The sequence below is a fragment of the Podarcis filfolensis genome (assembly GCF_964270895.1).
Source record: "Podarcis filfolensis genome assembly, chromosome: 1".
NCBI lineage: Eukaryota > Metazoa > Chordata > Lepidosauria > Squamata > Lacertidae > Podarcis > Podarcis filfolensis.
In genome coordinates this window covers 87,277,101-87,292,395 of record NC_139604.1, presented here as the reverse complement: position 1 = coordinate 87,292,395, position 15,295 = coordinate 87,277,101, and the positions used below count along the sequence as shown (strand labels likewise).

Below are 15,295 nucleotides of genomic sequence, written 5' to 3'. Positions count from 1 at the left end.
TCATTAATGCAGCTGTGCTGTGAGAGATGGAGAAACTTGTACCTTTTTCTTCTAGTTTCTTCAAGACCTGTTAGTATGGTTATCTCTTGTGAACATGCTACTAAGGATTTTCTACCACTATGCATGTGGCCCTAATTTAGCTAGTAACTAGTCAACCACTAGAGTCCAAGAATTCCAGGATTTTGCTCACGGGACTATTAGATCAGACCAAAGGCCCATCTAGTCCAGCATCCCTTTTCTCACAGTGACCAGCCAGATGCCTTTGGGAAGCCCACAGCCAGGACTTGAGCACAATAGTGCCCCCTCACTCATAATTGCAAGCAACTGGTATTAAGAGGCATACTGCCTCAGATATGATAGTTAGTCATAGCCACCATAACTAGTAACCACTGACAGCCTTAGGCTCCCTGAATATATCTCATTTGTATTAATTTGTACACTAATACACCGCCTTCAGTAAAATATGGATGTGCCACAGTCTGTCATGCTGAGTACCAGTCATAGCTATTTTTGTCACGTGTGTATCTGTACTTATATAAAATAGTTTTTGTAATGTAGGGTTTCCCCCCATGAATGGATTCATTGAGAGGCTGATAACAGGAACTGACTCTCCAGTGTGCACTGGGCCAACCAGCAGTTTCCGCGTTACAAAACACATGCTTTCATACAAGTATGGACCGGAGAATACCAAAATACAATGTGAGGATTGGTTCCAAGTTCCCTAAGCTCAGCTTTACACTTGCATGAAAAAGGTCCCAATTAAGTTCATAGCTGGCAAATAATGTTTCAGAGCCACTTCAAATGTTGCACTTTAAAATGTACATCTAAGATAAAGTGTGTTCCTAAATATTAAGAGGATGAGTGCCACAAATACACATAGCAGAGACATTCACTCATTAGGGAGCTGTTACTGTCAACAGCCCTCTGAGGAATGTATGTTATGTGGCAATTTGAGGTTTGCTGCTGTTTAATGTGCGAAATGATCCTCGGTGTTAAATCCTTCTGCATTTAATACTCAGGTTTCCAAGATGTGCCTTAAAGAAGGCAGCGTTCTTGGCCATTGCGCTTAACAAGCACCACGCATCTCATCTCACGGTTAGGCTACTCATAAACCCTTAGTGCTCTTAGAGTCTATTTAATGCTAGAATGGAAATGGATGAAAGCCTTAATTTGCTAACCACAGCAGCAAAGGATGGCTTCTCTGGTATATTTATAAAAGCAACGTAGAGGGAAGGACAGCGGCTGCCTCTGGCTTGCTTTCTGACCTTGGGAGTTACCAAGACTGGCATTCCTGTGAAGTCATGTGACCAGGATTGGCGGGCACAGCTGTCACCAATGGAGGGGAGGGGCACAGGAGTGGCCATTCCGATTGAATTTCACTCCAGCCACTTGAGATTTTTCTCTTCTTTTCTTGCAGTGGGTTTTTTTGTCTTCCGCCTCTTTTGTTCATTGATTTGGGTTTTAGAAAGTTCTAGCAGGAGAGCAGCATCCAAGATGCTAGCCTAGAATATTAGGATGGCTGCCCTAAGACCTTGGTGGCCACATTTGCCATCTCCTGCTGACATTCCTTCATCTGAATCGTCCGAGGTTCCTGTGGTCCAGAGCTTCCAAATGGTAAAATCTGCCTTCCAGTTTTAGCACCAACTTTATTGTGTTTCACGGTGTGTCTGCTGTCCTGGCAGGTTAGTATATGACGCTCTTGAGCACAAAGGAGATGGGTCAGGACCAGACAAAGCAGCAGATAGAAAAAGGACTCCAACTTTACCAGTCCAACCAGACAGAAAAGGCCCTGCAAGTTTGGTTGAAGGTTTTGGAAAAGAGCACGGATGCTGCTGGCAGGTTTCGAGTCCTGGGTTGCCTCATCACCGCTCACTCAGAGATGGGCAGGTACAAAGACATGCTAAAGGTAAAGCAGATTTCACGCTGAATGCCTGCTCTTTTCTCTCACTAAAACGGGGATGGGAGCTGTCGTGGGCAAGCAGGCTTTGGGGAGCAGTTCAGCAGACAACCTGCAAATACAGTGAGCCTGGATTTGGTAGAATTGCTCTTGGAAGGTCCTGTAAATTGCTTAGATTTGTAAATTGCCATCCTGCACCTCTGCTCCCAGTTCTCCATCCCCAGAAATTCTTAGATTGTCCATCTTTGATGTTTAATTCCCAGGAACGTAATTGTGCTAGCCAAAGCATGTTGTGTTATTGTAGCAGATTGTTCAGTTTTGCAAAGCATTATTTGCGTGTGAAAGTGTGCATAACTGTTCAGGAGGCAATGCCCTGAGGCTATCCTTTGATTTCAGTGACTCATCTGTCATATTATGCAATCTTCAGAAGAAGGGGGTTATACAAATTAAATAAATCAGCAACAATAGCCAGACACTCCTTTCTTGTTACCATTTTACTAGCATTTATGCTCTGATGCCAGTAAGGCAGTGACTCCCCAATGGTGCTTCATCAGGGTTGCCAGAACTTCCCCTAAATGTTCAAAGCACCCTGCACACCTTCTTGTGATGACCTAACCAGGGGGTGAGAGGTAAACAAAAGATGAGCCCTTATAGATCAGACCAAAGAGCTATCTAGTCCAGCATCCGCTTTCCCACAGTGGCCAACTAGATGCTCCTGTTGTTGTTCCCCAGCAATTGGTATTCGGAGACGTGCTGCCTCTGATGCTAGAGGGAAGCTATACAACCATCGTGGCTAGTAACCACTGGGTTGTAAGTGCTTTGCAAAAGGCCATCCAATGAGACGAGACTGGAATTCAGTTCTTCCAGAATCTGTTCTTATTGGCCACTACATGACACTAGTTCTTTTGAAGGCAGGGGTGGTGAATCTGTGAGCCCTCCATATCTCATCAGCCCCAGCCAATGTAGCTGATGTGTGGAGGCTGTAGTTCAGTGGCAGGGAACATCTAGCTCCCAGGTCTCCCCCTTTGGCCTGTGGGGCAGTTTCAGCCAATCCACAGCCACTTGCCCTGCACTTAACGTCTTTTATGACTACAGTGTAGTTCAGGAACATTTGGAGGGCCAAAGGTTAAGTCACCCTTATTTTAAGGCAATTGTAGGAAAATTACAGTGTAGACAGTTGTGGGAGGATTATCTGTATATCATGGGTTGGGTGCTGGCCAGTGTACCTTCAACAGAGACTCAGCTCCACTAGTGGTCCCTTCAGTAAAATACTTGGGAACCTAATTTCTTGCTAGTGCAGCAAGAACTAGTAGCATTTGCAAGCGTTTTATTTGAGGGTTGACAGAGCCCCAAGACCAAGTAATAGCCACACAAGAGATTCTATAGAACCTAACAGTAAAGTCTGAAATATGGGCAGGTGGATACAGCCCTGCCCCATAGAGCTCACAGTCCAAATAGGTATGTACACAAACTTAAAAGAGGGGCTGCAGAAGAACAATTAGCCACCCCAACAGTTGTTTAATGTCATTTCCTCAGTTTGGTGTTTCGTGTTTAATCTTGTCACATCTTCCACAAAGCCAAGTGCATTAATCTCTGTGCAGGCCTCTGAGTGATGCATTCCATCTTGAAGAGCTCACAGCCAGGTGCTTCTTAGGTAAGAACAGATGCATTGGATGAGGAGGTGCTTAATGATGCTCAAACCCATACACAGTGGCCAGGAGCATTCCAGTTTGCAAAGGAGGGCTTTTCTTATGTTCTTAAGTGTTATGGGAGGGCATTTCAGGACAGCAAGGGGGAAAGGGGGAAGGCATTGCAAGGAGCAGGCACCCTTTGGATGGCTGAGGGTTGTAGGAATGGATGAGTGAAGGTCACAAGAAGGTACGGTATTTTTCGCCCTATAGGACGCACTTTTTCCCCTCCAAAAATGAAGGGGAAATGTGTGTGCGTCCTATGGGGCGAATGCAGGCTTTCGCTGAAGCCTGGAGAGCGAGAGGGGTCGGTGCGCACCGACCCCTCTCGCTCTCCAGGCTTCAGAAAGCTATCCGCAAGCCTTGGGAGCTCCGCGGGAGTTCCCGTCGGGCTCCCAAGGCTTGTGGATAGCAGCCTCCAAACCTGACCTGGTTTGGAGGCTGGCGGTGGGGAAAGCAGTGCTTCTCCCCACCGCCAGCCCCACAAGCTTGGGACAGCGCAGAGGTGGAGCGCCGCCTTCCTGCTGTTCCCCGACCTGGTTTGGAGGCTGGCGGTGGGAGCTGCCTGCATCCCGAAGCCTGGGGCCTCGCTGAGCCACGCGCCCCAGGCTTTGGGAAGATATCCGCAAGCCTGGGGAGACCAGCACGACTTCCCGCCGAGCTCCCTAGGCTTGCGGATAGCAGCCTGTTCTGGGGGCTGGGGTCAGGGGAAGCTCGGGCTTCCCCCGCCCCAGCCCTGCGCCTGGGGGGGAAATAATTTTTTTTTCTTTATTCCCCCCCCCCCAAAAAAAAAAACCTAGGTGCGCCCTATGGGCTGGTGCGCCCTATGGGGCGGAAAATACGGTACATGTTGGGAGATCAGTGCAGAGGGATAGACAGGAGCAAGGCGATGGAGGCTTTGCAGATAAATGGAGAGCAGGAGAGGTTCCAAATTGACCAAAATATTGACAGGGGCTTTTAAAGGTTTAAAGCCAGGGTTTCCCAAATTTGGGTCTCCAGCTGTTGTTGGACTACTACAACTTTCATCATCCCTAGCTAGCAAGACTAGTGGTCAGGAATGATGGAGCCGCAAGTTTGGGAAATACAGGTTTAATCCATAGAAAAACAAATGAGACAGCAGGCTTGAAATGAGCAAGGAGACTTCCCTTCCCTCCAATCTCCTCACCCCCACCCCCGTTATACCCCTAAAATCTGCTCTAGGGGGTCTACCAACTCTTTAGAGCAGATTCTGAAGGTGAGAAAAGCATGGAAGGTGAAGCCTAGTTGTATGAGTGCATGAGTTCAGTACACACACACACACACACACACACACACACACTGCATGCACACACATGCATGGACAGGATTGGCTTAGATCTAATATTAAGTCTTAAAATAATAAACAGGGACGATAACCTGTGAAACATTTAATTTAGCTAAGATGACTTCATCTCTAACGTGTGCTTCATCAAGATGCTGGAAATGATACAGATACCTTGCCTTGAATACTTCAGAGTCTAAATTAAGAGACCTGGACCTAAGTTTGGAGAACCTTCTGGAATAAACAATTTATAAATGGAAAGCCTTGCCAAGCACTTCTGTTCATCAAGATGGCGCTTAATTCTTTGCCTCAAATCTAGCATGGGAGCTGGTTTTAATTAGCTGGGAAAGGACATAGTTGCACCTGTTTAACACTAAAGGAGAGACCACAGGCAAAAGTTCTGGATGACAAAAGCTATGTGAGTTGAAGAGGGGCTAGTCTAGGGTGCAATTCCAGGGATTAGCATCCTGGCTACAATTAATCCCTTTCTTAATGATACACAGAAGGGAAGCAAGTTAATGGAAAGGGTTGTTAGGACTGCTTTACCCAGGACACACTTTTCTGCATGGAAGGGAAGCAGCCCGTGGTAAGGAGACGCAGCAGAGAGAGAGAGAAAGAGTCAAGTAGTTTGTTTTACTTAATTATATTGCATTTGGGTTTTGACCAGCTTAATTTAAAAAATCAAGGCAGCCATATCCTACCATTTCTGACTCACTTGTTTCTTATACAAGAAAGCCCTTTCTTTGCCCAGCGTGCTTCCAGATTACCTGCTTATTGAGCATTCAACCTGATTTCTTTGCAAAGGAGATGAGGCCATGTTGGCTATTTAATGAGCATTCTTTCTTCTTTGCTTGTGGGGAGGTTAGATGCTACCGCGTCACAAGGGGTTATCCCGTGTTTCTAGTCACTTTTCTTGCCGCAAAAAGTCCAACCTTTTGGGGAAGCACCTTTGTTTCACCAGATCTCTAAATCAGCTTTAGTTACACCACTGAATTTGCTGGTAGCGCCCTCTGCCCTCTTAGCTTCCCCACATGTAACAGTTTTCTTAGGCAATTGGCCCTTTATTCCTGCTAACCTCCACGCAAATAACAGGGTTAAACCAGAAAGCAGACAGAGTAGCCATGAAAACGATTAGTTTTACGAGCCAAAAAGCAGCAGACTGCAGTGCAATGGGGAGACTGAGCCAGGGAGGCATGAGAGTGATCGGATATCACAGTGTTTAGTGTTTGAGAGCGGGACCTGCACAGCCATTTATTTAAGGAAATTAGTTTAGTTAAAGCTGTTTAATATTTAATGTAGTTGAAAATAAGCCAAAACAAATTATTTAGGGAGCAATTCAGTCCATTCTCATACTGCTGCCATCTTTCTGAAAATGCCAGAATTGAAATATAAAAAGACAGGGTAGGATATGGGTAAGGAATCTTGATTTTTACTGAAAGAGATCTTTCTTGAAATTCCCTCACACAGAAACTCTGGTAAGGATAACTGAGTAGGAAGAAAACTGACCTTAACCAGCAATAGACTGAACGGAATCATTGGAGTTTACAGTAGTACAGCTGCAAGGAATGGGGATTAATTACGATGCCCATTGAGATTCATAAAATGATAGAATCATAGAGTTGGAAGGTTCCCCATGCAATGCAGGAATCTCAACGAAAGCATCCATGACAGATGGCCATCCAAGCTCTGCTTAAAAACCTCCAATGAAAGAAGTTTAAATTCCTCCCTCTCTCACCTTTTGTCTCCTCCTGTGCCCATTGGCAGCTCCTACTTATACATTTGAGGCTTCTTTGTCATGAAGGTCTCCTGTATCTGCTTTAACCACCACCTCTGGCCTTAATTCGCCCAGTGTATCATACTTCTTAACTCCAAGCTCCTCAGTGCATCAAGCACCTGAATGCATTGGCATTATCTTTTCTAGCAACAGAGATGATGTTCCTTAAATGTTCTGTTCTCTGCTGGAAGTTTGCAGTTGTGCAGATTGACACAGCCCGGGAGCTGGAGGATCCGGACTACCTTGCAGAAAGCTACCTGAATCTGGCTCGGAGCAATGAGAAGCTCTGTGAATTCCAAAAAACCATCTCCTACTGCAAGACCTGCCTGAACATGCAAGGCACCACAGTGAGCCTGCAGCTCAATGGCCAAGTCAGCCTCAGCATGGGCAATGCCTACCTCGGCCTCAGCATCTTCCAGAAGGCTCTGGAGTGTTTTGAGAAAGCCCTGCGCTATGCCCACAACAATGACGACAAGATGCTGGAGTGCCGGGTCTGCTGCAGCTTAGGGAATTTCTACACACACCTCAAGGTGGGTACTGCTCAGGCAGAAGGAGGAGAGGGACTGCAGTTAAGAGGTTGGACAATATGACAGGAGCAGAAGGAATTTGAGGCATGCGGACATATGCCTGTGGGCCTGTCCAGACTGTGGTTTGGTCATGTAATGTGCAGGATGAGGTCAGGAAAGTATCCTGGTGACAGGCAGATACCTTTGCCCCCTCTTAGGCTGCCCCACAATGAGTGTGGGGAGCCATCATGCAGGCTCAAAAGATCCTGACAACCCTTGCCAACAATAACAGGAGGAGCAGGGCACTGATTGCCTAGTTAGCAGAGGTGGCAGTGCCAAGTTGGCAGTCCTTAAAGAAGGGCTTGACTTTGAGGCTGCTCCATATATTACAGTATTGGTACAGGAAGCCTGCAAATTACACAGGGGTTACATTCCAGCAATCACGTCTAAACCAAAATCAAAACACATTTGGGTGCAGTGGCGGGTGGGATTGCCAAAGTCTTTCTCCCCTGGACAGCTGCCCCCTTTCCTTCCCCCTTTTATTTATTTATTTGCCAAGCAAATAAAGCTGATTGTGCACAAGGTAAATGTGCTTAAGGGGGACCGTAACATTTATAATAACTTACTTACGCCACCATTTTCAACTGCAGTTATAGCACCTATTGGTCATGCGGTGTGGTTGTGTCTGATTAGTTGTCACATATAGAATTTTCTGAGAAAGTGAATGCAGTGCCCATCAACATGGACAATATTTTATCAAATAACTCAATAAACTACTCCCTCACTTGTGTGAATGAATCCCAAAGTACTAGTACTTTTCTTCTAGAAAAGTACTCGCCATAAAGTTGTTAGAGTAAGTGTCACACTTTTAATAAGTGCTTTTCTTCTAGGAAAAAAGGTGCTGGTACTGCGTACCTTTGAACACCTCCAGGGGGAAAAAGCACTGCTAGTACCAGTGTTTTCCATTGGAGAGGGTTTGCCAGGTTTCCCCCTTAATGCTTTACATTTCTGAGAAGAAAATCCTCCCAATTCTGGGGGAAACAAGCATATTCCTATTCTGGGGCAATAGCCCCCCTGACCCTGGGTGTAACCTTGGCAACGCTTGTTTTTAATGCATTCTCCCTTTAAATTTGGGGATTTGTAAAAGACTCACACCCTTTTCCCAAATTGGTGTTCGCTAAAATCTATACAATGAGATGCAAGTCCCTTTGAAGACCAACAGCAATGTGCAGAGTAGGTGGGTTTCCCTAAGTTACTGCAAATAGGTGAGTTTATAAATCTGCTAAGTTTTATCTTCTAATTTATGAGAGACCTTGGAATTAAGAGATTGATCAGAAATAGGCATGTCTGCTGTACATACCATACAATGCATGCACCTTACAGCCTGACTGATTAGGGACTAGATTTCAGCCTGCTTGCAGAACTGGAGATAGGTGCTCCCATTATTACCTTGACAGGCTCTTTGCTGCTCCACAAGCGGTCTTAAGGGTCTCATGCTTCTCTCCCACCCACCTCTGTCCCTGATCTTGTCTCTTATCTTTTTAAGGACTATGAGAAAGCCCTGTTCTTTCCATGCAAGGCTGCGGAGCTGGTGAATGATTATGGAAAGGGCTGGAGTCTAAAGTACCGAGCGATGAGTCAGTACTACATGGCTGTGGCCTATCGGAAGTTGGGGCGCTTGGCCGACGCAATGGAATGCTGTGAGGTACAAGGTGGCGAGGTGCTAAAAAAAGAGAACGAGAGGTCTCTGCAGGTCAGCAAGGGATGGACTGTAATTCTGTGGCAACAGACCTGCTTTGTGAGCAAAGGATCCCAAGTTCACTCCCTGGCATCTCAAGTTAAAAGGTCAAATAGACCCTAGAGAGATTCTGCCAATCAGAGTGGACAGTATTGAGCTAGATAGACAAATAGAAGGTCTGACATAGTACAAAGTATATTCCCACATAGATAAAGGCATCTATTGCAATATATGCCCTGTAGCTCATACAAGTATACTTCTGCTTTCTCTTATTGCCAGCAGATAACATGGGTGAGCGCTCTCCAGTGCAAGTGGGGCACAAGACCAATATACAATATATGAACACCCTCACCCCCAAGTAGATGCAAAATTCTTAGAGCAAACTGGATCTATGGTGTGGTTGAAAAGGTTTAAATTCTGATTCTGTGACATTTTCTTGCTAGGAGTCAATGAAGATTGCCCTTCAGCATGGAGATCGTCCTTTGCAGGCACAATGCCTGCTTTGCTTTGCTGATATCCACCGCAGCCGTGCAGATATACAGGTATGCAGGCCCATGCGGAGTGGGGTGGGGGGCAGCCAGGTACACTTGCCCAGAACTAAGCCAGCTGGGGTGCCTTGCCAGAGACCCACTGCTTTTTTTGTTTGAGTTTATGACTTTATTCTAACAAGACTCCTGTCCTGGGCCTCAGACAAGCTCTGCATACTCCTGCAGGTATGAAACACCCATTCCGTCCTATGAAACAGGCAACAGCAGTCTGGAGATTAAGTTATAAGGCTTGGAGAGTGATTGACCTCTCTTATACCGCAGACAGCATTCCCCCGTTACGATTCCTCAATGAGCATCATGACCGAGATTGGAAACCGTCTGGGACAGATCCAGGTGCTGGTGGGCGTGGCCAAGTGCTGGGTGATTCAGAAGGAACTGGACAAGGTCAGTGATAAGCTAAACTGAAAAGCTGAATAGATGACACTTGATTCCCCTTCGATCTCTTCCCCTTCCCTCTTCCCCTAAATCCCAACAACTTGGCCCTCGCAGTTACCACCTTAAATATTCTTAGTACTGGTAAGGCTAGCCTGTACCAATCCAAGGCTAGCCTGTTCCTGTGGCCTGAATTTTATTACATGAGCTAAGAAGTAGCCTAAGACACCAATGTAGCAAACGGGGAGCAGGGGGGGGGATTGATGCTTATCACCATGGCACTTTATTTCTTCAGTTCTATGCTCATTTTACAGAAAACTGTAACATCCAGTTCCAACCCAAGATCCTTGGTTGTGGCTCGGGAAATTCAAAAGTACATAATAAGGGCAATCTGGAGATAACCGTGAAACATTAAGATTATCTGTTCCCGTAATAGATACAGTACGGTGGTTTTCTTTCAGGGTTAGTGAGCATGAAGAGACAGAGACAGTGCCTTCCTGCTCAGATATGTTCACGGACCATTCACAGAGAGTATGACTAAGGATTCCTTCATGGCAGAGGTAGATGGGAAATCTGCAGCTCTCCAACGTGGGAGGCAGCAGTTACAAGTTACCAGTTTCTGCAGCCACCATGGGCGCTGTGATTCTCCAGCGGTTTGAGTTTGCCCCTAGAGACGCACTCCATTGTCCCTCGAGACAGATAGATGCCAACAGCGATAATCAGATGTGGCAAGCAGGACCATGTAGCTGCACCATAGATTTCCACAAAAGGCCTTACCAAATTGACCATCTTAGTTTCTGTTCCTTCCCTAATAATCTCTAGGGTGGAACTAGGCTTTCTCACTGCCACTGCACGGTTGAGTTGAAGTTTTCAGTGAGCTATCCAACATGAGTAGATATAGGAGAAATGCACACAATAGATTGTAATAATTTTTTTTAAAAAAATCAATCTAAAGCCATAGCCTTTTCACCTGAGGTGTGTTTTGGCATGCAACATGAAAGCTGCATAAAATGGATTTATTTCTGTCTCGTCTACAGTAATATGCAGCATAGTGATCTTGTTTTATTTCCCACAGGCACTAGAAAGTATCGAGAAGGCTTATGAGGTGGCAGAGGGACTAGGAAACAAGGTAAGTCCTCTCATTGCCAATTCCTTGTGACAATTATGAGGTAATCTGCTCTATTTATTTAAAATATTTGAGTTGTGTCCATCTAAGTCATATTCTGAGGAGACTCGCTGAAATCAATGACCATTGACTTTGATGGGTCTACTCTAAATAAGAAAGGATACAAAAAGTTGAATCCAGCTTTCTGCTTAACAGGCCTCCAAGGCAGCTCCCAAGTGAAAATGAATGCACAATATCACCATAAGACGACACTTTTAAAAGGCAGTGGTGACTGATGAAAGCCCTGGCACTGATGGAAAACTATAGACTTGTAATTGGTTAACAGTCAATTCCTTTCACCAGGGTACTTTTGAGGGAGCAGGGATAGGAATTCCTAACAGAAACTGCAACACCTCACCAAAATACAATTCCCAGGATTCTTCAGGAGAACACTTTAGTGTAAATTGATAATGTAAGCTGCGCCCTTGGTGGAGGCAGGCCATCTTAACAGAAAGGGAAGAAAAAAGCTATTCCCAGCTTTTTATAACTTTCAGGAAAATGGAGTTAGCATGGTAGCTACTACACTGAGGTGAAAAAACCACTCTCATTTTACAGATGGTTTAGGAGAGGCAATCATTGTAAATGTCCATAAACTTCATTGGGTCTCCTCTGAGTATGGTTAATGTGGGAAATTGTCCACTGAACCTGAAAAGAGGGAGAGTTTCATCAAGTTTGATTAATATGTATGTTGTAAGATTTTCACCTTACAAAAACAAGAGTTCTAGGTGAGAGAAAACTAACCTGGCAGATGGTAGAGGACAAGGAGGAGCACAAGGGGAGACACAGGAGGTGATAAATGTGTCAGAAAGTTGTAAAAGAGAAAGTTTTATTGCTGATTAAGGATTGAAATGGTTGGATCCGCAGAAAGCCAGTCTAGTCCTCTGTGATGACCTTTCCGTCTTTCCCCATCTCCACACAGCTTGGGCTGCTGAAGGTTCACTGCCTGTGTGAAGGCATCTACCGCACAAAGGGGCAGCAGCGGGAGCTTCGCAACCATGTAGTGAAGTTTCACGAATGTGTGGAAGAAATGGAGCTTTACTGTGGCATGTGTGGCGAATCCATTGGAGACAAGAACCACCAGCTCCAAGCTTTGCCCTGCTCCCATGTCTTCCATATAAAGTAAGTAACAGAAAGGGTTGCATCAGATCATAAGTGATAGAGCTGAATTGACTGGGGGATGTTGGTGAATGAATGAATTCTTTATTAACTAATGAAGGTCTGCTGTTAATGACACAACTCTTGTTTTATAGTGAAGTTGGTAGGGAGGTATATTGAAGTTTATGACCCAGTAGGAACTAGGTCATATTGCACCACAAACTAGTCGCAAAATGTGGAGAACTGGAAATGGAAGAAAGGATGATTGCTGACTACTCCAAAATGAGCAAATAGAATGATAAAATCAGGAAGTAATTGAAGGTCATCTATTCTAAAATGTTGTCCAAATTTAGCATATGCTGTGCATTAAAAAAAGGAGTTGAAGGGGTAATCTGTCGCTGTGAGTTACTAAATCCTGCCTTACATGGTGGGAAATGCAACAGGCAAGTGGGTAGAGCGAGTGAATGGAGCAACTCCATGCTTTGCAGAAGCATGGAATGAAACTAGGGGAGTTCAGGAGTGGTTTGGAAGTCTGATTGTAAACAAAGAGGTCCTGGAGGCCAGCATCAAAAAGAAAACAGCAAATGACCTCATGGACGAGAAATCTTGGCATCCATAATCTGGCAAGGCTAACTTTAGCATGTAGTAAATAGCAGATCAAATATTAAGAAACAAAAAAGAGAATGTGAACACGTTGGTAGCATAGCCATGGTTAATGCAAGTGGATAAACCCCACAAATTGCAGCAAATGAGTTGCTTAGTTTTCTTCAATGAAAAAGAAAGCATCCCTATAACAGATTTGGAAAACAGTGAGTGACTAAGTTATACTCTGAGTCGATACATTGAGATCACTGGGCTTATGTCCTTTAATTTCAATAAGTCTACTCTGAATATTGATTTGTGTGGCAGTGTTTTTTTAATGGTACCGTTATGTGCCTTATTCCTGTATCTTATATACTGTACTGAGATAGCTCAGTTGGTAGACCGTGAGACTCTTATTCCCAGGGTGGTGGGTTGAGCCCCATGCTGGGCTAAAGATTCCTGCATTTCAGAGGGTTGAACTAGATGGTGCTTGTGGTTCTTTCCAATGATTCAATTATGAGTATAGGTAATTAGTAATTATCAGGTCCTATTCCGCCCTAAGGACTAGTTATTTAAGTTAGGACCTCCTCTACACTCCAGCTTAAGGTGTTCTTCTTTTTCACTGCAGGTGCCTTCAGACCAATGGGACACGTGGTTGCCCCAATTGCCGGCGCTCATCTGTTAAACCAGGATTTGTGTGATCCACTGAATCCATGATTTAAGAGAGCTCATTCGATAAGTGTCAAATAGCTGGAACATTTTAGGCTCATGGTATGGAGATGGGGAACCAATGGGTAGGAAGAGGGTCTCCTGCAGACTGGATGCAACATGTGGACCTAGTTCTCTGCTCCCTGATGTTCCACACATCTGAGTTGTGGATGTCTACCTGGAGTTCTCTGACATCTCTTTCCTCAAAACCAGTTATCACAACCAATATGTCACCTCTGTTCTTTGAAGGGAGTTGGTTAGCATGTCTTCCTACGATCCCAGTCCTCTCATTCTCATGTTCTGCTGCTTCTGGTAGTTTCTACCAGGTCCAGTTCTGACACTCATACCACACACCTTGTTTTTATTCATTCCTTGTGGAAAACAAAATTATCATGACAACACACTACTTGGATGATGTAGCTATGGAGAGGTACCAGCCATTTCCCAAGTACCGCTATAAGTTACTTCCTCATGGCATGTATTGGATGCCTAGCAGCAGTTCCCTGTATATACTTTGGGAAATTAATATGATATCCGTAATATAAAATAGGATCCTTTGATGAGCTCACCTGACTTATCAAATTCAAGCTTCTTTTGCCTTAGAATGTTCAGCTCTGTGATGTCTCCACCTGTCCTTCAGCAATGTGTTTGTGTCTGCCACAGTGTGCTTGGGATTCTGCCCAGAGTATTGGATTTATTTGGCTTGAGAGCCACTCTGTTCTGTTCCTGCAGAAAATCCAATTGCTGCATGGGACTACAAAGGGAAAGCCTCTTGGGCCAGGGTGGGGGAAGGTGTTTGTTGGGGGGATGTTTCTTTTGTTTTATTCGTTTGCCATAGTATTGTGATGTTACACAAGCAGAAGCAGTTATCTGTCTGCAATTATGTTGTCTTCAGTATATTTATACATTCGGTAAAACTATTTATACTGGAATCAATAAAGTTGTATCAGCCAACGACTCAGTATTTTCAAATTACCTTAACACAGTTCTCTCTCCCATCACCACCGCCCACAAACATTAAAAGCAGTTTTTAACCCAGTAATGCATGCTGTAGTTAGTATCATTTTTTATTAATATACTGTTGCATTTTGTGTTCCTATCAAAACGACAAGAAGAAGAAGAAAACCAGAATGTAGAGAGAAGGGAATGGCCTCATTTTTAATGCAAGACCTATTTGAGGAGAATTGGAAAAGGCTTGTGAGCAACCCTAAGTGCAGATGAGGGAATAAATCAGTATGTTTGTTAGGGTTTTTGTGGATTTCTTATCCTATGTGTGTGCAGAATCTTAGCAGATTTCACAAGAATCCTGCTTTTTCACTGCCAGCTGTCTTTGGTTTGATGGCAAGTTGACTTGGGAGATGGTTGGAGGAGGAGATGGCAAGTTTTCTACAGATTACAGTTGACTTTGGGATCCCTTCTGTACAGTCCTACAGGAGTTTATAAACAGCAAAAGTTCTTACCAAAAGCACATTTTAAAGGCTACGCCCCTCATCCCTAAGGCAGCAGAGGAGTTGCATCTTGATGAGGACTTGGACCCTGATCTATATGTAGCATGCTAGATTAAATCCGTACCTGTGTTTTATAGCTTTCCAGAAGATACATTTCACAAAGACTGCAATCCTAAGCACCTTTGTTGTGAGGTCCCACTGAACTCAGTGGGATTTGCTTTTGAGAAAATATGCTTACAGTTGCATAGTATGTGAGGAATGGCATTGAGAGCCTTCTTTCCCCCTAGTAAATGCAATGAAAGACTATTAAGCAACAAGCTTATAAGCAATAAGCAACAGGCTTATCAAGCAACTAGTGAAGACAGACACACTAGAAAGTCATTTCAGGTCTTTAGTTTATTTTTCTAGCTGTTTGTTATAATACAACAGAAAAACCACAATTCAAGACCATTGTCTTCAATAGATCTGACTGCT

General features: G+C 44.4%; 1 protein-coding gene across 1 annotated transcript; it reads left to right on the top strand.

Annotated features, from left to right (window-relative positions):
- Positions 1-1,690: 1,690 nt before the first annotated feature.
- On the top strand, positions 1,691-14,327 carry RAPSN (receptor associated protein of the synapse; the record flags this gene model as incomplete). Its single annotated transcript, XM_083605495.1, has 8 exons — positions 1,691-1,906; positions 6,851-7,189; positions 8,712-8,870; positions 9,347-9,445; positions 9,713-9,835; positions 10,899-10,952; positions 11,908-12,107; positions 13,294-14,327. 8 exons carry the CDS (start codon positions 1,691-1,693, stop codon positions 13,364-13,366), a joined length of 1,263 nt encoding a protein of 420 aa, XP_083461621.1. The 3' UTR covers positions 13,367-14,327.
- Positions 14,328-15,295: the final 968 nt, after the last annotated feature.